The sequence below is a fragment of the Mustela erminea genome, chromosome 8 (genome assembly GCF_009829155.1).
Source record: "Mustela erminea isolate mMusErm1 chromosome 8, mMusErm1.Pri, whole genome shotgun sequence".
Lineage (NCBI taxonomy): Eukaryota > Metazoa > Chordata > Mammalia > Carnivora > Mustelidae > Mustela > Mustela erminea.
In genome coordinates, this window is record NC_045621.1 from 97,877,036 (window position 1) to 97,901,694 (window position 24,659).

The window sequence follows — 24,659 nt, forward strand, 5'->3', positions numbered from 1 at the left end:
GAGTCCCGCATCAGGCTCTCTGCTCAGCAGGGAGCCTGCTTCCTCCTCTCTCTCTCTGCCTGCCTCTCTGCCTACTTGTGATCTCTGTCAAATAAATAAAAATAAGAAAAAAAGAAAGAAAACACAGGACAGACAACAAAGATGCCAAGTTTTAGAAAGGAAGGGTTTTTTTGGGGGGGGTTAGTGTTAATAGGGGTACATGTATATATATGCATACCAACTCCGATTTTGACTTATTTAGAAGAAATCACTATTAATATCTACCATGGAGAAACATAACTTCAAGCATATTTAAACCCTTTTAACACAGGCTGGAGAAATAGAAGCGAGTCATAAAAGAAAGCACAGTATTTCTAACATATATCTATGTACAAACACCTACATACATATCCATACAACCATGCACATATATGTAATGCACACACATACACATATATGTATTTGTAACATATCCACTTTATGGATAAAGTGAAAAGATCATTAAGAAAAGGTATAAGAATTAGGACAGACCAGAAATGTCACTAAGCTGTAATTTTCTTTTTCATTTTCACAAAAATAAGTTGGCTAGAACAAATATGGTGATCCTAATTAATATCAGTATTACCCTTTGTATGAGGTGTCCTGCTCTCCCCTCTCCCCATCACAGTTGACTGCTCCCCTCTATGACCCAGAATACTTTCACTTTGAGTCTTTCCTAGCATCAGTTGCAATCATGATGTCTGGTACTCTGTGCTTCAGTTGTCCTACTAGGCTTTGAAGTCCTTAGGAGAAAGACCATTTCTATTCATCTTCACACCTCTGGTAGCTAGTGCAGTATTTGGCCAATATACGTACACTGTGTCCTCACGGAAACCAAGCCACTGTCTGCCCCAGAGATCAGTTGTAATATTGAAGCAACTTCTTCCTACCTTCCAGTCCAGTTCTGCCAGCTTTGTTCTCTTCTCTATGCAGAGAATCAGCATCTGTCCTATTGTGTTCACAGGGACTTTCTTTTACTTTCTTATCTAGAGGAAGAAAGGCCAAGTCTTTTCCACAGAGGCTGACACTAATTTTTCTTATATGCTGTTTAAAAAAAACATAAATAATAAGACTATTAGAGACCTAAGATTAAGTGCTGAAGTGGAAAAGCAGGTAACATGTACCAGACAGAGACAGAGGTCTAGGAGTTCCTCACAGATGAGATTTAGGGAAGGAGAAAGCAGGTAGGTCTCTCTCTCTTTTTTTTTTTTTTTAAAGATGTTATTTATTTATTCAAGAGAGACAGAAAGAGAGAGAGCGCATGAGTGGGGTCTGGGGCAGAGGGAAAAGCAGACTTCTCGCTGAGCAGGGAGCCTGATGCAGGGCTCCATCCCTTGACTCCAGACTGAACCACCCAGGTGCCCCAGGCGCTAAGTCTTTTAAAGTCCAAACACTTAAACCTTGTCTGTCTCACATTAACAAATTAAAAGTTCCGAGTGATATTGTTTGGCTGGGAATATCTGCATTTGTTGTTGTGTAATTATGGGGCTAATTAGGGTGGTCTTCTTTGAAATTACAGTATGCATTTGGGCTATTTTGGGATTATGGGCTGGGGGGGTGCTCATGACCTGCCTCCAGGGAGATTATGTCATCCACTTGGGTGTCAGCTGATGCCCTGGTTTCAGCAGGCTTGGTGGGCTGGTCAGAGTTCAGCAGCACTGTGCAATGACCCTGGGGTGTGAGGGTAGAGTTTCCACCTCTATTTCTGTCAGGAAGATCTAACCCCAGCCCTTGTCACGTAACCTGTGAGTGACTCAGCACTTTAACAGTCTGCTATGAGTAAGGGAGAGGAATGAATATTCTTTCAATGCCTATTTTATGGCAGGAACTGTAGTGCCCTTAGAAACTTTATAAATGGTATCAAGTGGATATCACTACTTCATGTAGGATGCCACATAGCTGAGTGATAAATCCAGTCAGGTCTAGCCTGGCTTTAAATCTTTGGTTGATAACCCCTGATGCCCTTTGACTACCTCAAAAGGCCACAGTGCCAATGTAGGGCCTGGCAGCAGTTGATTACAGTATTAGGGGGCCAAATATTTATCCCGTTGTGGACTTTTTCTCGGTCTTCTAGGTTTTGTGTTACTTTGCCAAGTGAAAGACTAGAGATTTAGAACGTCAACAGAACTGACCAGGGGCATAAAAAGCTCTCTAGTCAGAAGGAAAGAAAAAGACAAAACTGAGGGAAAACAGAGAAAGGTTGAGAGTAATTAGAGAATAAGAAACTAATGAATTAACCACGTCTAATATTTTATTGGTCTTGATAGTGGAAAAGCAGTATGTGAAAACACATGATGTAGAAAATGCCCTATATGATAGAATTTACCAAAATGCCAACGAAGTCAGTCATCTGAAACTGCTGAGAGCATAAAGTGCCCCCACAACTGTGAGAGATCCTTTGTGCAAGGAGAAACCTTTATTTTTTTACTTATTTATTTTTAAAAGATTTTATTTATTTATTTGAGGGAGAGAGTGAGCATGAGTTGGGTTAAGAGGCAGAGAGAGAAGCTGAGTCCCTGCTGAGCAGAGAGCCTGATGTGGGACTCAATCCCAGGACTCTGGGATCATGACCCAAACAAACCGAAGGCCCCTTAACCAAGCCACCCAGGTGTCCGCAGGAGAAACCTTTATAAGAGAAACTTGAAACATCCATACGTTTGCCTCTCCTTCAAGAACTAGAGCCGGTTTAACGATTGCTCCTTAGTGAAGAAATAACTCGTGCTTCTTTTCTCAGTTCGGCAGGTAGAGAACAAAATTAGCCTTCAGGAGAAGAAACTATCTGGGATTATATGAGACTCCATAACTGTATTCTGAACTGTGGCCACAAAGATTAGGTAGCACTCTTCAAACTATTTTTAGAAAAATACATAGTAAGTGCGACAAAGTTGTATAATCTAAATTAAACATTAATGGTTGACTAAGGGACTTCGTACCTTGAAAATATTTTTACTTCAAAAAAATCAATTTTTATTTTTTCTCTTACAAACATTCACTCTTCTTCCATTAAATTTGTTAGTGTCAAACCCTCCCCCACCACCTCTCACTCTTTTCCTCTCCAACCTTGTATCTCTTACTGTACTTAGGAGAAATGGGGTTTTTTTGCTGTTCCTTCTCTGATTCTTAGAGGTGTCTGTCTAATCAAATACTTTTCTGAGTCTGAGCACACATTGTGCCTTTTCCCTTTTATTCTACCCTTCTCCTTGTTCTCTTATTCTTATTTCCATCTCCTTAGGACTTCAAGTTCCCACTATAATTTCAAAAATAGTATATTTTGCTGTTCCTTCTACAAGAGAGTTCACATGCCTCTAATTACACTGTTTTCCCCCATCCTTCCTCACTTTTACAATTTAGATGCAGCATAGCAGTACCGTTTGCTTGACTCTCCTCTCTGATTTATCATGTCATGTTGATAGATTTCTTTTTATGTGAGTCTTGCCTAAATAGTGGCCCAGCACCCCATCTATGTCTAAAAGAACTGCTTCACAAGCAAAGCAAAAGGGCCACAGAGCTGCAGCCACAGTGGGCTTTCCTATTCAATCAGTGCCAGGTTGCTATTCAACTCTTGGTTGGAAATTAAGTTTCAGTTTCACTTGCCTAAAAAGATCCCTTCTATTTAGTAAGATTGGCAACTTCTTGTTTTAATCTAGACATGGTCACAAATGAAAATCACTGTAACCATATTTCCATGGTCTAACCCTGTATTCTTCAAATAAAGCTGGGTCTGTGCGACTTCTTGTTCATCCTTATTTATGTATTTATATATTTAGAGAGCGAGCTGGGGAGAAGGGCAGAGGGTGAGGGAGAGAGACAATCTTAAGCAGGCTCCATGGCCAGCACAGAGCCCAATGCAGGGCTCTGTCTCAGGACCCTAAGATCAGGACCTGAGCCAAAATCAAGAGTTGGATGCTTAACTGACTGAGCCACCCAGGTACCCCTTCTGCTTATGCATGACGACGACCTGAGAAGTCAGGTTGAGAGAAGAATAGCACACGTATGCGGCAGAACAGTATTTTGAACATTAGCTTATGTGTTCCTCTTTTCCCATCCATTCTTTCCTTCTTTCCTGTTACCCCTATACTTTCCCAGACACTCACCTTTCAGGCTACTAATTCTTTTGCCTTTATTGCCTTAAGAAAAGAATGAAAGCAAACATAGATTCTTGATTTTTTTTTTTTTTTTTTTTTAGTTAGAAAAATAGGCTTTGAAACTCTAAGCAGGAAAGAGTTAAAGAGAAGAGTCTATAAAGGTAGAAGATTAAGCTTTTGAAATTTCAAAACCAATGTCTTAAAGGACTCAAGCCTTGGATTGTGGACAATATGTCAAAGCCTGACTTTTCTGCCTTTTGAAACTAGTTTAAGGGTCTGCATCCAGGAGACCCAGTGAGGAAGCCAGTGGTGGTTTCAGAGAAAGTAGTCTGTGATGTATACTTCCTCCCTGAGAGCAAAGGGGACATGTGGCACTCCCCCAAAGGCTAAGGAGAAGGGAGTGGGATCCCAGAGTTCCCTTCCCCTGCCAAAAAGGAGCAGAAAGCAGAAGGAATGACTGGGAGACCCCAGGGCTCCTGAGCCTGAGGCGTCTGTGTAGCACTTCTAGGGAGTGAGTGTGAAGTGGCGAGAGGAGACGATCCTGACTTAATGGATATCACATCTCTGCCACTTGGTGGCATTTAAGGTCACATACAGGAAAAGAAAAAAAGTTCTTGTACATTTATTTTCATGGCCTGAGATTCATACACATGACTCTGGGAACAGATCTCAGTTCGGGTCAGGGGCCTTCGAAGCTGTGTGTGCTGCTGGGCAGTTACTCAGCTTTTGGGAACCTTGGGTTCCTCACCATTGAAATGAGGAGTTAACATTAGGTTAAATGTAAGCAACAGACATTTGTGTAGGTCAAAATCGTTAAAAATCAGCAATTTCGTGTGATTCAACCTAATAAGTACTTCACAGGCCTAAGAAAAAATTAAATAGAATGAATAATGTCTAGTACTGTCCCTGGTGTTCAGTAAGTCCTTAATAAATATGTGACTTATAAAAAGATACGTAAAAGAAGAAAACCCTGTGACCTAATGGTCATAATGTCATCTGAGCTTAAAACACCTCTTCCTCCTTTCCCCTTCCTTCTTCTTAAAGTCTAATTCTTATTCTCTTCCTTCTTTATATAGTTTAATTTTTAAAATAGTTAATATGTTTTCATTGTTCAAACACCAAAAGAAATACAGTGAAACATCTCCCATCACATCACTGCCCTCCATCTATCTAGGGTATTATTTCTTATATGTCTTCCTGATGGTAAACACATTTATGGGTGAGCATTGTTGTGTGTGTTAGAATTCTAAGATAACTTGAAAAGTATCTGTATATATATATATACGTATGTGAATGTATGTATATATATATATATATACACACACACATACACATGTTTTAGCTGTAGTCCAAACCTTCTAATGAATAAGAAGCTGAGGCCCACAGAGATCTTGCCTTCTTGCCCAAGGTCACTCAGATAATCCGTAGAAGGACTTGAACATTGTACTTATCCACCACTCTACAAGGTCTCAGCTTACAAATATGAACCTTAAATGTAAATAACTGATTTTGTGAGACAAATAGAGCCTTTTTTTTTCTTTCAACTTATGGGTCATGGAAGCCAGATTAAAGTATCTCAGTATTCATGGCTTCCATGTTTGAGAATTCTATTCAATAAAAATTTTATTTGTAACCCCGAAATCAATACCCATGCCACTTTCATGGTCATTCCCAGATATGCACAGAATGGCAAAATTTGAGTTGCTGATTGGGCATGTTCCCAGCTAAGGTCCAACAAGGGGGTTCTTTGCCTTCTTGATTTGGCTCTGATACTGTAAACAAATATCCCTCTTGTGGTTTATTTAGCGCTAATTTTTCACATTTTTGTGTTTTTCGCAGTTGATTTTGCTATTTAAAATGGCCCTCAAGCAGAGTCCTGACACGCTGTTTAATGTTCCTAAGTGCAAGAAGACCGTGATGTGCCCAAAGGGGAAAACAGTTAGACAAGCCTCATTCAGGCATGAGTTACGATGTTGCTGGCCACGGGTTCACTATTCATGAATCAGCAACGTATATTAAGGAATGTGCCTTTAAAAAGAAGCACATACAAAATAAGATTATGCATTTGGTTGACAAAAAAGTTGTGACCAGAGCCTTGCACCCTGTCCTTCCCAAAGAATGATGGCTAATTCCAGGTTGGCAGGGGCTCTAGAAAATCGATTCTGTGAATATTACGAATCAGTTGTATTTTAGAGCATGAAGTTGTTCTATCTTACCTTTGAGTTCTTAGTGTCACTTTATTTTTAAGTTTTTCTTAAATGTGATATTGGTGCCATCATATCCCACACTTTTTAGCTTAAAAAAATAAATTTTTCATTGGGTGCAAACATGGCTTTTAAATGCTATGGGTAGGGGTGCCTGGGTGGCTCAGTGGGTTAAATGCTATGGGCAGAGGCATTATAGGAGGGTATGGACTTAAAAAAAAGCCATTGCTCCTTTGAGTGGTTCAAATATCTTGCCAATTTTTTGCACCATTTATGAAATAAATAATGTTTCAGTAGCTATTACCAAGTTTACAGTTCCTTCAGCAGTGTTTATGTTTTTAGCTAGTGTTAAAGAAATTTACAGTAATCTTCAGTAAGAAATTATGAGTGCAAACCATTGTATCAACAACATGGAATCTTAACCTTATTCTGCCATTAATAGAGAATGCAGTTTTTATGTTAATTACAATGAAAACCAAGGGCTTCTTAGCAACTTTTTTAAGTAAAAAGTGTTGCTACCATTCACATTACAGTGAGGAATGGGTATATTCTTGTGATTTGATAAAAGGTACATATTTCCAGAAGGGACAGTATATTAAACTTTATTGTTTTCTTATTGCTGCTTCATATCCTTTTGGACTGTTATACTTTATAAATAGACAAAGACAATTCTAGGGAATTATGCTTTAGTGTGAATGAGTTTACCAAATGGGCTTCTGACCTAAGTTCTGCCAGAAGGCTGTGGTGGAAAGAAATGGGTAGGTGGGTGTGGGAAGAAAAGTTCAGCAAGAAACAATGAGCTAATCTGTATAAATGGCCAGTTAGAGGTTGAATGGTGTTCCTCTCAATAAGATTTGCTGAAGTTTTAACCCTTAGGACCTCAGAATGTGACTTTATTTATAGATAGGATCTGTGCAGAGGTGATCAAGTTAAACTGAGATCATCAGGGTAAGCACTAATCCAAAATGACTGCTGTCCCAATGAGAGGGAAATTGGGGTAGACAATGCACACGTGTGAAACAGACATGCACACACAAGGAGAATGCTAGGACAAGATCAGGATGATGCTTCTGGAAGCCAAGGAACACAGAAGATTGCCAGCAAATCACCAGAAATGAGGAGAGAGGCCTGGAACACATTTTCCGCCACAACCCTCACAAGGGAGCCCCCCTGCCCACAGCTTGGTCTTGGACTTTCAGCCTCCAGAGCTGTGAGACAGTAAATTTCTGTTGCTTAAGTGCCCCCCATCTAGATTGTGTACTTTGCTACCGCAGTCCCAGGAAACCAACACATGACCCATCACTCCTTGGAGAATAAAACTGGCCCCTTATGGGGCTTCCAGTCTGGCTTCAACAAAGTTAGAAATGGATTTGCTTGGGAGCTAGACATGATGAACCAAACCCTGCCCAAGATCATGAAATCACAGCGTCCACTTTGCATAGAGCACCAAATCTGATTTCAAAGCCTATCTCAAAGGATGGCTCATCCCCAGGCCCTTTAGGTCACTGACAACTGTCTTAGACTCTTCCATCCAATGAATCTTGACTGCTTTTGTATATTGGGAAGGTCAGATTAATGCAGAGAAAGAAAGAGTGTCTGGGGAGTTAGCTGCGGGGGACTTCAGAGAGGTCTTCATTGTTATTTAACAGTAACCATGTAAATGCATCTTGTTTCCTCCCCTGAGTGCTGATTACATCTCTCTTTCTTTTGTACAGGCAATTCTACTTGGAACTATTTCCGGCTCAGCGTGGGCATGATTCTTTGTTCCCTCTGCTCCATTCCCCACAGTTTCCCTACTGATGGGAGATTACTAATGAATGAAGATAAGAACTAAGTGAAAGTGGCTTTAAAAAATTAAATAACTGTTTCCATTGTATTATATATTTTCAACAACACTTTCATTAGTTATTTTATATCTCACATTTTTGGATGTGAGCCTTGCAGTACCTGCATAAATTCTTCCGTGATGATAATCATTTTGTTCTTTGCCTAACCACTTCCCAGGTATTGTGACTTCAGTGTATGAGATGGGGGTCCAACCAGAAATCAGAGCCCAAGTGAGGTAGGTCAGTTGAGGGAATTTAACACCAGGAACTAGGTACAAATGTGTTGGAAGGACCGAAAAGCCAAACTGGAGAAGGATGGGCACCCTAGCCAGTAGCCATAGCAGGAAGCCTCTCCTCTCCATCCCTAGGGTCAACAGAGTCCTAGAACCATTGATTCTGGCTGGACCTGGAATAGGAATCACAGAGAAGCAGCCATTGTGGGGAAAGCTCTCTGAGTCGGAGAGGAGGAGAAATACCTTGGTTTCTCCTCTTCTTCTGCCAGTGTTCCTACTTTGTCTTTTTATCTTTCATTGTGCTAATTTCTTTGTGGCATAGGCAAAGGAGCCTAGCAAATGGAGTTGGCAAGACCCAACTTCTTTCAATATAGACAGAGCAAGAGAAGGGCAATGAACTAGCACATACATATTGTAAATTATAAGTTGAGAAGCATAAAACAACCTCCTGGAGATCAGGGGAAACAGGAACTTACAAATTTTCACAGTATTAGGTTATATCAAATGCATTTACACACACTGGGAAATAACAAAGAGTTAAAGAGGGATAGAGAGGTATAATTTGGTATCCATATGTGAAAATTAAGTACAAATAACCAGTTTGAAATGTAGGCATTAGAATCCAAAAATTACTTTTTTTTAAAAGATTTTATTTATTCATTTGAAAGAGAGAGAAGGAGAGAACATGAGCAGGGGGAAAATACAGAGGGAGAGGGAGAAGTAGACTCCCCGCTGAACTGGGTGTCCAACCTGGGGCTTGATCTCAGGACCTGGAGATCATAATCTGAGCAGAAGGCAGGTGCTTAACCATGTGAGCCACTCAGGTACCCCCCAAAATACTTCTCTTAATTTTTGCTGATATCTTTGCTATTTTACATTTTTTGGTTCTCTGATGTTAATTCCCACATCTGTTTGGAAATTGTACTTTGTAATTACTGATATTAACTTGCTGACTTGTCATTGCTTTTTCTCATGAGGGTAGATTATAAAGGGAAGTTGTAAGTATTTGAGTTTTCTGTTGATTTGAAACCCTGTAAATAAGATGTTCCAGTTCAGTAGTCAGTGGGCGCTCATCTGCAATAAGGAAGGCAAAAATAATAGGGAATTAAAAAAAAAAAAAGAATGATCCAATCAGTGAAGAAAGTTAAAACATATCCTTTCAGTTAGCCTTACATTTTCTGTCCTATTATTTATTTTGCATGGTAGTGACTCCATGCAAAATAAATAATAGGACAGGCTAAAGCCTCTCTTATTTATTCCATGTACTACCATAGAGAAAAAGACTAATACCTTGAAGTACATACCACTCTACTTAAAAATAATCTCTGTAGATCCACATGCACTTATTTGGATAATTGAATTGAAAATTACTCCTTGTCTTTAATTAATTAGCTTAAAAGTTTTAGAAAGTAATTTTTTATTAATCAAGCTCTTTTTGGTAGAATTTAAATATCTGCAGCAGATGCCTGGTTCATTAATTACACATGCATCTTGCAATAATTAGTGTTTGGAAGAAAGCCCTGTATCTGGCATACTCTTATTCTTCATAAAAATGTGCATTTTGGAAAGTAATAAAGGAAGCATGTACAATTATAGAAATATAAGTTTATATACCCGCCCCCCCACACGCACACATGAAGCCCTAACCTGTACAGATATAATGAGGCTGTAGCTGTACCTAGGTAATTAATAAAATTCATTTACTTAGAAACATAAGCATCAAGTATGTGCAGGCACTAGGCTAGGCTCTAAGAACATAGAGTCACATAATTCCTGGCTTCAGTTTATAAGCCAGAGAAAAAGCCTAAGTAGCTACTATAGGGGCTGTGAGAGATGACTATTGGCAGGGACCCCACGTGGCACAAAGAAGGGAGGTATCCCCAGGTGAAGATCGTCAGCAAGTTTTGAAGCTCAGAACCGAGCCTCTGGATCTTGCATAGCCCAGTCCCAAGCCTTGGCTTCCTGCCCCTGGCAAGCTCCAGTTTGGTCTCCCACCTTGAGCTAACATCCCCCTGCGGTACACACAGCCACACCTCCTGCTTGCCTCTTACTTCCGGTTCTCAAGGGCACCCTTCGCAAAGTAGATTCCCCCGCCTCCCCCCGACCCCCTTCCCGCCCACACACACCACTTCCCACATCAAACAGATCATTTAGTTCCGAGGGTTACATTTCTCAGAAATATATCTGAGCGTTCACCTCCTCTGCACCCCCACTGCCTCGGCTGCCGTGTGGGTGCTAGCCATTTCTCAATTTGTTCTATCACAATGGTCTCCTAATCAGGTCTCTCCATCTCCTGTTTTGACCTGCTCTACTGCAACTTTCCACTGGCAAGGAGCTGTCTTTCCAAAACATGTTATTCTCTTTCCCAGTACCCTCTGAAGGATCCCCACAGTGGTTCTCTAAACTTGCATATGTTCCCGAATCACACAGGGAAATTTCTTAAAACACAGAGTCTTCCTTAACCCAAATTTCCGGAAGTGGTGCCTGAGCAATCTGTCTTTTTAACAAGCTCTCCAGATGGCTCTTTGCTGTCAGCTGGGTCCCAGCTTGGGAACCAGGGTTTTGGAACTGCAAGATCAAGTCCAAACTTAGCACAAGGAGTCATTCACCTTGACTCTGACCCTGTACACAGCTTATACCACAGCCACAATTATATCCTTTTTCTGAAACTCCCACGGTTCCTTTTAAGCTTTTGTGTTGCCGCACATGTCATTCTCTCCAGAATTGCCTGTCACCTGCTTTGCCCTGGAAAGAATGCCCTACACCTTCTTTTTTGAAGCGTTGCCTGGTCTCTCATCTGTGTAAGTTATGGGTCCTCCTCTGCTTCTAAAGACCTGTGCAAATCCCTTGCCATAGTGTTCTTTAACTTTTATTTGTGTGTTTCTGTCATTGCACTTTGACTTCTTCAGGGGGTGAGGCTGCAGATTACTCATCTCTCTAATCTTATGTCCAGCGTTGTTCCTGGTTCGTAACTGGCCCATGCGTAAATGAACAAATGGAGAAGTGAATGAGCAGAGTTCTAGTTACACTGTGATAAAAATTAGCTATGTATGAGGCCATTACTCTTTATGGACTGAATATTATATGCCTTCCAATGGAATACGATTAAGTGAAGTTAGCACAAGCTCATCAGCATTAGAGATGAAATGGAAACCAAAATAAACAAATGCTACTGCAAAAACATAATGATTGCTTTCCCAGTACAGGATTGAGGGAATAATTAAGCATTTAAATTAATGTAATGTTTGGCAGATGTCCAACATCTTAATTTTTCTTTTGCCTTTGTGTTCATTTATGGACTGTCAATATACACATACACATACCATGCATCTTTTTTTTTTTCCAAATTCAACAATATTTTTCAGCGTATTTCAGTTTTTCCTGGTATTACAGTATCCTCTTCTAGAGGGTTGGTAGTTTTTTTTTTTTTTAATGAAAATACCAGGAGCACCCAACCACTAAGCAAGAAATTAGCACTTAATTGTATATCAGCTTACGATTCAATGTAAATTTAATAGATTTTGTTTTTCTTTGCCTTATATTCATTACTTCTATTTGGGTAATAAGCACTTTTTCCGCTGTGTGACCATGCCTCCTCCACTTCCTATACAGGTACTTCTTTTTGATGGAATTTGTAGGGAAGAGGTAGAGTATGTGACTCAGGCTTAGCCAACTAGCTCCAGTGAAGTGGCCAGGAAGGACACCTAATGCATACCAGCCAATGAGAGCTACTCCCAATTCCTTTGTTCTGGCCATTGAGAAAGATGTGCTCTCTGCCCCGCTGTTGATGAACTGTTAGAACATAGGCCGCTTTTGCCACTGTGTTAGTAAAGCTGCCTGAGAATGACCACAGTGGCAGGCAAAGCCAAAAAGAGAGAGGCAGATTCTGATATTTTTGAGCTTTGCATCCAGCGACACTTGAACCCAGTTGCCTCTCGGAATTTACACTTATTTGAAATCACTCATTCTAAAGAAAATTTTTTTTTTTTAAATTTTTGAGCTGATTTGAGTTTGGCTTCTCTAATTTACCATCGTAAGTGTCTCTACCTACTAGAAATTATGCCAAGATTTTATAACATCATTGAATTTGTTATAGTTCGCAAGAATTGTTTGAATTTTCTTTCTTTAAAAAAAAATATTTTATGTATTTATTTGAGAGAGAGAGAGAACAAGCAGAGGGAGAGGCAGGCAGAGGAAGAGGGAGAATCAGGCTCACCACTGAGCTGGATCTCAGAACTCTGGCCCAAGACAGATGTCTAACCAACTGAGCCACCCAGGCACCCCAATCGTTTGGATTTTCAATATAGCTCTTATCATCTATGAACCTCTAGAGACATATTTAAGTAGAGATACACTGTACTAGTTTGTTGTGAGATCTTAAATAAGTCATTTAGTTCTGTGCTCCAGTTTACTCATTTGTTAAACTGGGGAGGTATACCAAGACTCTCATGTACAATTATTATTCTATGAGAAAAACACTGACTTCATGTTAGAGCAGCTGACTACTATTTAAGTATCACAATTTCCTAGGCATATATGCTGTTGTGGTACATGGTGCATGTCGGGGTGGGTTGGGGTTGGGGGGAACAAGCACACGGAGAAAGTTCAATGACTTCATTTTGGATAATTCCATACAGTTAAGTAATTTATTATTTATCATATTGTTATTATTAGTTTCTTCTATAATTAGTGGGCTTGTTCCAGAAATGTGAGAACTGTTACAGGTTGTCAAATCTACCAAAGGATGAAAATAAATGTGTCTGAACAAATGTATTCACAATTTAGTTTCTTCTCCTCAAACTGGAACCAAATGCAGTTTTAAATTGGAATGAGAAGCCAGGACATTTTTGAAATATGTGTTTTCAAGAGCATTGCAATGCCTGAGAGGCAAGCAGGAAAAAAAAAAAAGCAATAAATATTTAAAAATCTGAGTTACTCCAAAACTAGAATCGATTTTAATAAAATAGCATAATGTGTTAAACTAAATGCAATGCACACATTGAGCCACAATGTAATTTTAGAGAACTAAGAATGTACTTCTTTTTATCTTTCATTGAAAAAATAATGAGGGTACCATTTCCTGGAGCATTTTTTTCTGTAATTGACAGGCATATATATGTGACCTCCAGTTCATCTACACCTAACAAAAGTCACTGTAACCTATAATATGTGTATGCCTTCCCTCTCAAATCTGTATTTTCTAGTTTTAGGTATTAATACTTAAATTAATGACTTGCTCCTAAACAAATTGAACCTCCTCTGACTGGGTTATCCTAAAAGCTTTCTATCATTATGTTGTGACATTTGCATTGGAGTTTCAGTCTGGCTAACTTCAGCAATTTTCCTCTTATCTTATTAGACTTTTTATATTACAAAATTGATGTGTATTCATTGTAACAAGACAGGAAATTCAGAGTTAAAGGAAAAAGTCAATAACCTCCCCTTTCAGTCGCATCTCCTTTTAGGTTTCCATTGTTTTCTGTGCAATCTTCCATAATGTCTCTATGTTTAAACCACATATAAGTAGGTACCGTGGTCCCCCTTCATCCTTGGACAATATATTCCAAGATTTCCAGTGGATTCCCAAAACCGTGGGTAATACTGGTCCCTATATATGTTTGTCCTGTATGTACATGCCTATAATCAAGTTTAATTTATAAATTAGGCACAGTCAGAGGTTAACAATAACTTCCAGTGAAACAGAACAATTATAACAACATACTGTAATGAAGGTTATGTGATTGTGGTCTCTCTCACTCTGTCTCAAGATGTCTTATTGCTCTTGTTATGACGACGTAAGATGATAAAATGCCTACGTGATGTGATGAAATAGGCGAATGACACAAGTGTTGTGATATGGTGTTCGGCTACCATTGAACTTTGAGGCTACTTCAGGAGTGTCATCTGTTTGCAGACCGTGGCTGTCCCTAGGTGACTGAAACCACAGAAAGCAAGACTGTGGAAAGGGGAGGGTAAGGTACATATATAGTGATGAAAAAAAACCTCTTTAAAGGCCTGATATACAAAGGAAGCCATTGTAGCTTTCATTCTAAATCAACATGACTGTACATAAACTTTGTTCAAATCCAGAGCCTGATTTATGGCCTGCCATGCACGCATTGTACATCTGCTTTGTGAATGAGTAGCCTAATGGGAAACTGTTTTATCCTTGAGATATCCATTAGTGCTCCCGTTGCCTGCAATCCTTTACGATAAAATTCATGATTCCTCTCTATATGTGAATCTATAAGTTGCTGAGCTTTGATAAGATGTAGAAAGTACTTAACTCTGTTAAAGACAGTTCATTCTCTGGAGCACATTCTTCCCTGTAAAGAACATGTTCCCCAGGCAGCGGTCTTCACTTGGGCTCGAATTAAACTCTCCTTACTTTTAGAGGTTCTAAAAGGTTTCTTCATTTTGTGTCATGCAGGAGGTCTTCCTTCCTTTCTCCCTTTCTTACCCCCTGCTTTTGTGCATCTTTCCAAATATTAGATCACACTACAAATCCAAGGTCACAAACTGGTGGCCTTTGGTCTAGATACAGCAAAGAAAACGTTTTGTTGGCAAAATATTGGGGAAAATTTAATATGAAAAATTGGAAGATCTGGCTCCACATGCCTACATGGCGATAATATTACTGATGCTGTATGGGTTTTCGAATTTAATACGGTCTCTCCAGTCCCTATTGATCACCCACGGCATTATCAATCAGGATGAGATTCAGCTGCATATAACTAAAAACACCCAATTATGGTGGCTTAACCACTAAGGGTTTATTTTTCTCTTATGTAAAATAAGCCTGAACGTAGGTGGTCAAGGGCTAATATGGCACTTCAGGGCCATATGGAACCTGAGTTCCTTCCATTTTGCTGCCTCATCTTCCTTAGGACATGGCTCCTGGTCTCAAGGTCAGTTAACCATTCATAGTGGCTGAAGAGCTCCAGGTACTTTATCCATGGTGTAGGCAGAAGAAAAGCGAAGGGGAAAAAATTGGTATTCTGAGTAAACCTTTTTTAAAGTTATTTTCTAGAAACTCCACTTCACTACTTCTACTTGTATCTCACTGGCCAAAACTTAATTGCACTGCCACAATCAGCTGCAAATGCAATTGAGAAATACTGCCTTTTTTGGGGCACACAGGCTCATTAGTAAAATCCAGGTATTGTTACTAAGGAGAAGACGTAAATATCAGTCTGCTACATTGCCCTGCAGGTTATTACTGACATATGGAAGAGATTGTGAATGCCTCTTAAGACCCAAGCTCCCCTTCTTCTATGTTAGAAGAAACCTGAGATTTACCTGGTCAGAGAGGAACTTGAAGAATGTTTCTCTAGGGCACCTCGGTGGTTCAGTCCTTTAAGGGCCTGCCTTCGGCTCAGGTCATGATCCCAGGGTCCTGGGATCAAGTCCCACATTGGGCTCCTTGCTCAGCAGGGAGTCTGCTTCTCCCTCTCCCTCTGGTTACTGCTCTGCTTGCTTGTGCTCTTTCTCTGTGTCAAATAGGTAAATAAAATCTTTAAAATAAAAAGAATGTATTTCTAAAACTCCAAATTTTAAAAATAATTCTTCATGATCATAATCTTCTTTCCCTCCTATTATAGTACTTTTATTTTTTTAGGATTCACCAAAATGGGATTCCTAAGACTAATACGTACTAATACACATAAATAAAAAAATTGAGATCAATGGCTAACTTCATAGGAAGTGGGGCAATTCATGTTCTCAGAACGGTGTACAATGCAAGTGCATGTACACTTATCAGCTCTGCATATTTTTCTATTTTATCGTATTTCTTTTAAGATTGTATTTATTTATTTGAGAGAGGATGAGTGAGAGGGAGTGTGCATAAGCAGGGGGAGGGACAAAGAGAGAGGGAGAAATAGACTCCCTGCTGAGAAGGAGCCCAGCTTCATCATCCCAGGACCCCGGGATCATGACCTAAGCCCAAGGCATCCACTTAACCAACTGAACCACCCAGGTGCCTCTTTTTTCTCATTTTAAATGTTGTGAAGTGTGGTTAAAGATGTTACCATTGTTTAATTTGTATTTCCCTTACTATCAGCAATGAAAAGCCTCTTTTTCTATGATAGTTGTCTATTTTAATTGTCTTACTCCTCTGTAGGGAGTTTATGTTAATAGCCTTTGCCAATGTTTCTGTTGGATTATTTGCACTTTAATTATTGTTTTTAACTCTTAGAATATTAACCTTTGTTATATGTAATATAAATTTTTTTAATCTATAATTTCTAGAAAAAGCTTTAGCCAATGAATATCCAATTGTTTATATAACCAAGTCTTTCCATTAATAGCTATGAGTCTCTACTTAAGAAAGTCTTTCCCACTTTGAGATTATACAAATATTTTCCTAAATTTTATTCTAATATATTTAGTCTTATTTTTGTTCTTTAACTAATTCATTCAATTGATATTTGTTGTGCACTTGTTATCAGCCGATTCCTTTTCAGATTTTAGAGGGCATGTTTTTCTGGTTGAGAGAGATAGATAATAAGCAAATAAACCAGTATATTAAAAAGGCATTTCATTAGAAAATTAAAACATGGTGACATGGGGGAGTGAGAAAGTCTCCTTGAGAATCGGTGGTCAGAACAGGCTGTCCTGAGCAAATGAAATTTAAATGGATTCTGGAATAACTAATGATAGGACAGAAGTCCAGGGAAAAGACACAGGTAGAAACAGCCTCAGTGTGTGTGAGGAAGAGCAAGAAGGCTTATGTGGCTAACTCATGAGGGACAGGAGAAGTTGGAAAGGGAGGCAGGCACCCGGATACAATGGGCTTAGCAGACCACAATGAGGAATATGGATTTTACTCTATATTGAAGATTTATGTAGTCTATCTGCAACTTGTGTTTATATGTAATATGATGTATGTGGGAGGGGGTGAGGGAGTCTAACCTGTATTTTCTTTCCAACTGATTTATATATTAAATAAACTTCATTTTTTTGCAGTGGTGATGGAGACCAGATAGTGATAGATCCCACAGATTCTCACCTCCTTTCAAACACTGTACAATATTATTACTATATGAAATATATTTTCAATTGAAATGAAGCATATAATGAGTATAAGGTATTTTATCCCAGGGATGTAGCCATGGAGTAAAATCATTCCAGAAGTTCATTTTAGAAGTTTGTGGGCAGCAGCAGTTGAGAAAGTCACTTATGAAAACTAGTTTTATTACTTTATAGTCACACAAAGCAGTTCATCAAAAAAACAGCTCTAGTTGATCTGCCATTTTATTCACTGAGCTTGAGCTCTTACACAAATGACTTTTGACCAATTCCAAAATCAAATCTAACCACAAAAGGCCAAGACCAGCCACCAAGGGAGACATTTAAGAGAATGTGCCATGGGCTCTGAAGGCGAGTCTGTAGGAGATCTTCTAAAAATATTCTGCACAATGGTAGCATGAAAAGAGTAAGCATGTAGGCCACAAGATAACCTCTGTGATGAGGAGAACACATTTTTGGATGTTTAAGTCTGTATGTCTAGGTAATAAGTAAGAGTCATTAATTTAAAATTACACCACTGTCCTCTTGATTTGTCCATATAAGATCATTCTATAATTTATAATATCCTTTCCTAAAATTCAAGCTTTAAACAACCCCATAGGTTATTTCTGCAAATTTATAGATTAAAATAGATTAAAGAATTCATTCTCAAGTCTCTTTCTCTTTTTTTAAGATTTTATTTATTTATTTATTTGAGAGACAGAGCTTGAGTGCATGAGCCAGAAGGGCAGAAAGAAGGGAAGAGAGAATCTTTTTTTTTTTTTTTTAAAGATTTGATTTATTTATCAGAGAGAGGGGTGGGGGAGAGCGAGCACAGGCAGACAGAATGGCAGGCAGAGGCAGAGGGAGAAGCAGGCTCCCTGCTGAGCAAGGAGCCCGATGCGGGACTCGATCCCAGGACGCTGGGATCAGGCAGCTGCTCAACCAACTGAGCCACCCAGGTGTCCCAGGAAGAGAGAATCTTAAGCTGACTCTGTATTGCATTCTGAGATTGACACAGGGCTCCATTTCACGACCCTGAGATGACAACCTGAGCCGAAACAAACAGCCAGACACTTAACCAACTGAGCCACCCAGGAATCCCCACCCTCAAGTGTCTTGATTCTAAGTTCAGTGCTGTCTCTACACATTAAGTTAGTTGACTAAGATCACACAATGGGACTGGGGAGAAGATTAAGTTAGTTGACTAAGATCACACAATGGGACTAGGGAGAAGATTCACAGCCATTTCCTCTCACCATTAGGCTGTATGGACAGCTTGACCATTTATCTATCTGCCCTTAATCAATATTCTTTGTGGATTTGATTGGTCTGCTAATTTGCAAATAGTCATCCTTGCAGCAAGTACTTATGTTGATTTAAAAACAACAACAACATGTAGATCCTGGGTGGCTCAGTGGGTTAAAGCCTCTGTCTTTGGCTCAGGTCATGATCCCAGGGTCCTGGGATCGAGTTCTGCATCAGACTCTCTGCTTAGCAGGGAGCCAGCTTCCTCCTCTCTCTCTGCCTGCCTCTCTGCCTACTTTTGATCTGTCAAATAAATAAATAAAATCTTTAAAAAAATAATAACATTTCTCATTTTAACATAATGGAGATTGAGTGATACGTGAGTTTCTTGGACATTTAAGATCCAGAAACATTTGCTAAGTTGGCCTTAAAACACAAATAACCTAGGAAATCTCACAGTAACTGGTTAACTAGTATATCAGTCAAAATTAAACAATGCTGTGGCATTACAACTAAAGAGGCCTGAAAAGAGCTGGGCTTTGGTCCGGGTCCTGTTCCCTAGTTTCTCTGAGATACTGGGAAAGTCACTTAAATTCTGTTGTCCTCTGCATCACTTAGTATTCTTAAATTCGATGTAAGCAATGAAAGCTGATTACTACCAATTTAAGCAAAAGGGGCTTTCTTGGAAAGATATTACAAGACTCACAAATGCTTGAAATGTTGGGTACCGGGCTTAGAAAGTGACAAGTTGATCTGAACTAAAAGGAAATTGGGGTGCTATTAGGGATGAATGGGTATGGGGCAAACAAACCCCATCCATCCACCACTGCTTTCCTTTTCTTGTCTAAAGATGATCTCTGTGAGCCCTTCTAACTCCAACATCTTCTGCTTCTCTGTATTTGGAGGAGGAAGGGTACATATGCAAACAGGGTGGTCAGATGCACTCTCGCTAGATGTGCATCTGAAGGCTGCGTGACGCTGAGGAAGGCTGAACCACAGCAACACTCCAGAGGCTCACCAATTCTGGCACTAGGAAGTAGGAAGTAGGAAGTAGGAGGGGTCTTCAGCAAGCGAAGTGTTTTTGGGTAGACAAATTATGAGGAACAAGCATAAATAATGCCACCAGTGACTGTTAGAAGCTTCCAAAGGTTTCTAACAGTTGCATCTTTTACAAAGAGCAGACTTGACTCCATGAAAGAGACTATCCTAGAAGCTTCCCTTATGCTGATAAGATACAGTACCTAGCACTGACCTGAGCTGCATATTTGAATACAATCTCTATGTAAATGTTGAAGAGCTTCCCAGATCAAAAGTTGAAAACTTTTCAAACAGTTGAAAACTGGTAGCCTGCAGGTCAGATATAGCCTGCAGAGAATTAGTTACCAACAGATAAAAAATATAGATTATCCCCCCACAAAGGGAAGTTTGGGCAACACTGCGTCTACATCTCTGTGGAGCAAGTTTTCTACTGCCTTTGGTGGGGATGTGGACTCTCCATATCGCCAAACCTCCTCAGGGTCCTCTTTACACATAATGCACCTGTTTGGACCCTGGGAGCATTTCAGTTCCTGACCCTTGATGTAACTATTTCTGTGACAAACCACACAAGGCCTGTATGTGAGCAGCCATCTTGAGGACCACCAGTGTGGGTTTCCCTGATGGACCTGTTTAAGTTCCTAACCTCTGTTCTCAGGACCCATTTGGTAAGATCCTTTTGCTCCTGACTTACTACTGGTATTGCTGGAAACAACTCTTTACCCCAAACAACCCACATGTCCCTTTTCTGACACAGCTGATCTTCAGGTATCTTTTCTCAAAGATGAAATGACCTTAAATGACCTTAAATATCTGCTGTTGTGAAAGGCAGCAAAGAATCCTCACTTAGTGTCTTCTAAAATGTAGGGAGAAAAGCAACTATGCATCTGAACAGAGAACCACTTCTGCATGACTTCTTGGAAGACAATCACTGAGGAAAGCCTCCCCAGAGGATTATTTATCTGTTTTCTGTGAGTAGCTGTGGATGTGCTGGGCACTAGTTGGTGATGATGATTTCTCTAAGTTGTCTCTCTGCATGTTTGGTCCCACCTGGATGTTACTGCTCACATAATTCCTATCCCTGGTTTATAGCACACAATGTATTATAAGACCATTCACTTCCATCTTTAATTTGTGGGGTCCATTCTCTACCAAGCAGCCACCTTTCCTTGCTTAAATCTCTTTGATCGCTTCCAGGCTGCTTTTAGAAGTCTACAAATCCTTGTATTTTGATTCTTCTTATCTCCCTGGCTCCATCTCCCATTGAAACTTCCCTGACTCACTTCACTTTGACCATTTGGGTCTTCTTTGAATTGGTGAAAGGATCCAAGCTCTTTCCCACCTCAGGTCCTTGACTTGCCATTTCCTGTTCTGGAGGGCTCCCCTTCCTCCTCACCCTTTTCCCTATCTCCTGCCTCATTTTTAAAATGTCACTTTGTCAGAGAAGCTTTCCCTATATTCCACTTCCCTCCCATTCTCCCACCCTTAATTTTCATTTCTCATAGCCCCCTGCTCTCTGGTATTGCTTTTAACACAATTTATGTTTTCCCACGAAACTGTGAACTCTTGAGATAAGAACCTTATCTATTTTGTGCCCAATGACTACTCAGGAGCAGTAGGGTCCCTGCCATAATTGAGTAGGTGAGCAATATTTATCTGTCAGATAGGTGAAAAGCCCACTTTCCATCTCGCAGCCCAGTCTAACAACTTACTTTTAACTTCTGTTGTGAATAAGACATCCCTTCTTAGGGAAAATATTTTTTATTTCAGCTACATAAGCAAATTGTTGATTTACCGGAAGATAAATCGGGTGGAAAGCTGTTAAACTTCTAGGTTTCCCAGGTGGGGTCCCACGCCATCACCCGAGAACTTGTTGGAAATGCACATTACCAGGCTCTTCTCCGGACCGCCTAAACAGGAAACTCCAGGGATGTGGCCCAGCAATCTGTTTCAGCAAGCCTTCCAGGTAACTCTGATGCACATTTAAGTTTGAAAACCATTGTTCTAGGCTTTCCAGTTTTTAACCTTTTTTTCCTAATTTTTTTGGGGTCCATAACCTTTGGTATAATCCTGCTGGTAAAACAGTAAAAGCCTGAACTATTGCAGAGGTTATCTTTGCCGTCATCCAAAAGCCTTGAATAACGGACCGTTCGTTTATAGAGAACATTATGTAGAACGCACTCCGAGGAGGTTTGTCTTCCTCGTGGGTACAGGCCTGCCCCTGGGGTGGCCTACAATCTAGACAGTGTTGTAACACTTGTCCTGTGCAATGTAACAATGCACAGGTGTAAATGACTAAAAACTCCGCACGAAGGCAGAAGGGATACGGAGCAAGCCTTTGTTTACCCATCCCTCCCGAGAGCTCACCCTCGGTCTGATATCGCTCATTTCCACCCAGAAAAGCGGACTCTCCAAGTTACAAGAAGGTTGTGTGTAGAACGTTTTCTATTAAGCCAGTTTTCCCCGGGGAAATGGAGAAGATATTCGCGGCTGCGGGTTGCAGCTCCTCCATCCTAGCACAGAAGTAATTGAAACTAAAGAACCCTTCCAGCTTCTGGAGAATCAGAGGCTCCGGCCGACTTCCCCGCCCCTACCCTCTGGGAAAACCCGAAGTGGACTTCATTAACGTCGGGACGCGAGCGGCAGCTGGCGGCAGCACGTCACTGCGCATGCTCTCTCGCCCCTCCCGCTCGGAGCCGGAAGGGGGAGCGCTCGCGGCCTGGGCCTGGCCTGGCCGGGGCGGCGGCACCGGCGGCCATCTTGGCTTTCCGGGGCAAGGCGGCGTGGGGGGAAGAAGTTGTAGGGTGGGGGCAGGAGGGAGGAGGAGGGAAGAGAGGGGGAGGAGGCCGCGGCGGGGCAGGGCGGGGACTGTCTGCCCGCCTGGGTTGCGGAAGTGGTAGCCGCTGACCGAGCCTGCTGCTTTCTCGCTACTGCTTCGGCTTCCCGGCTCCCCCCCCGGACGGAGACGGCGGCCCGGCTGTGGATGGTCAGATAGCTCCGATCTCCTGCCGCCAATCCCAGGCCCCAATCAGCACGGAGCAGACGGCGGCAGCGGCAGTAGCAGGCGAGGAGGAAGATGGCGGGACGGCTGCCGGCCTGTGTGGTGGACTGTGGCACGGGGTAAGGGGGCTGACGGGCGGGGGAGGGGGTGGGGAAACTGAGGCGGAGGTGGGAAAATGGCGGGGGAGGGTGGAGGTCGGCAGATGTGTGCTGCGGCAAGGTGGTGCCGCCGGCCGTGTCAGTCTTAGCCGCGCCGTGTTGCCAGGGGTGGGGCCCGGAGCCAGGGCCTCCCTTGTTGCCTGGCTTCACCCGCTGGGACCGGGGCGGGGGCGCGGGGCCGAGAAACCCCTTGGGAGCGGCTTGCTCCGTGCGACCCCTCCCAGCCCTTCCCCCATCGCGGTGGGCAGCGCCGCCCAAGGAGACGTGGGGCCGGTCGCCCCTCCAGGGCCCGCGGTGCGGTCGGGGTGCTCTCAGACCCCGTGCACCCGGCTCTCCTTTGCCTCCATGTCCCTTCCTGCCCGTGGATTTGGGGACCGAGTGGATCGAGCGCGGGGACAGCCGGCAGAGGAGCGAGAAAAGAGAAGCACTCCTTGTAGGTTTTGCAAGATTGCCGTGACAACACTCTGCCCAGGGGTGTGGGTGGGGAAAGGGAAGAATCAGACTCTGAAAATGGGAACCTAGGTCGGGGCTTTTATTTGACCACCCACCTCCTCTCCTATTCCTACTCGGGTCTTTCCCATCTCCTACTGCGCCTATACCGGTGGACCAAGTCACATTTTAATTTGAGAGAGAAAGATGTCGTGTGTTACTTCTCTTGCCTCAAAAAAGTCCCCCAGTGAGCAAGCGCGCTGCAACTTCCTTAGTTTTGTCAAAGCCGCTTCCTGCTTTCAGTCTTTTATACCCTTATAAGGTAGTTTTTCGCTTCCAACCTGAACACATCTTACTAGAACTTTCAAAATTAAGCGTATTCCAAACATTGAATTACAGGTGCCAGTTACCAGTTTATGTGAACTTAAAAATATATATGTATTGATGTTTCGTGGGGCGGGAGGACGGGAAGCACTAAAGAAAATAAGTTGTGTGCGTTCGTTTTGTGAAGGTATCTCAAAATCGAGAAGGAAGGTATAGAGCTATAAAGGGGCATGGTTGCTTTTCATGGAGTTACCAGATCTTTAGGATAGCCTTTTTAACTGTAGACTGCCGTTAAAGTGCATAAACAGTCATTTTAGAGTTTTGGCACACTTTGTATTTTCATTAGAAATACTGTCTATATTTCAATGTGGAATGACTTCTTAATGTTGCAGTGTTGGGAGTGTGTGCCTTGTGCCGATATATGGTTATATTTCTAATTCCCAAAATAATCCAATGGGCGGGGGGTTATGAGAGGTAGAGTATTAGCCTAGTTTCCCTCCTTTCATTATTCACCAGACTTTTGTTGTTTAAGGGATTGTATACACAAACGCCTCATTCGGTTTGTTCTCTGTAAAACAGCTCTAGCTGTAGTCTTCATGCTCTGAACTTTGGTAGTGTGACTTTCCAAAATCCCAGCCTTGCATAGGGAAACACCGTTTTATTAGCTTTTCCTTTGGGAAACAAGAGCCTACTTTAGCCTTGGAACTTCTAAATGTATTGTTTTGTTGGACAGCTTATTAAATATTTTTTAAAACCCGTCTAATGTTCTTGAGCCTATATATATATATATATATTTTTTTTTTCTTTTTTTTCCTCCTCAGTCAAATTGGTGAGTAGTTTCATGCTTAGGGTCAGTTTTAAAATTAGATTTGGCCCGAGTGAGAAGGAATTTTCAGGTGTGTTTTGTTAAAGTGAAAAATACTGCTACATAATTAATAATTTATGCTTTAGAAATTATTGGGTTGTTAATAAAATTAGTGTAGATAATTGTAGTCCTAACAACTAACATGGTAACAAGTAAGATGTTACTTTTTCTCACTGTTTTTCCCCTTTCGAAATCAGTTCTGGTTATTTTTGCGTTAGTATACT

At 41.2% G+C, this 24,659-nt stretch overlaps 1 protein-coding gene and 1 long non-coding RNA gene across 2 annotated transcripts in view; one reads left to right on the plus strand and one right to left on the minus strand.

Moving 5' to 3' along the window:
• Nucleotides 1-15,760, minus strand: part of LOC116596739 — a 100,066-nt gene extending 84,306 nt beyond the window's left edge. Inside the window, exon 1 of the long non-coding RNA XR_004288294.1 lies at nucleotides 15,666-15,760. This is a non-coding gene — a long non-coding RNA (uncharacterized LOC116596739). The remainder of the gene's footprint in view (nucleotides 1-15,665) is intronic.
• Nucleotides 15,761-22,406: 6,646 nt separating this feature from the next.
• The window catches only part of ACTR3 (actin related protein 3), a 56,020-nt gene continuing 53,767 nt past the window's right edge, over nucleotides 22,407-24,659 (plus strand). Inside the window, exon 1 of the mRNA XM_032353833.1 lies at nucleotides 22,407-22,778. Within this exon, the coding sequence (XP_032209724.1) occupies nucleotides 22,735-22,778 (44 nt within the window). The 5' untranslated portion in view covers nucleotides 22,407-22,734. The remainder of the gene's footprint in view (nucleotides 22,779-24,659) is intronic.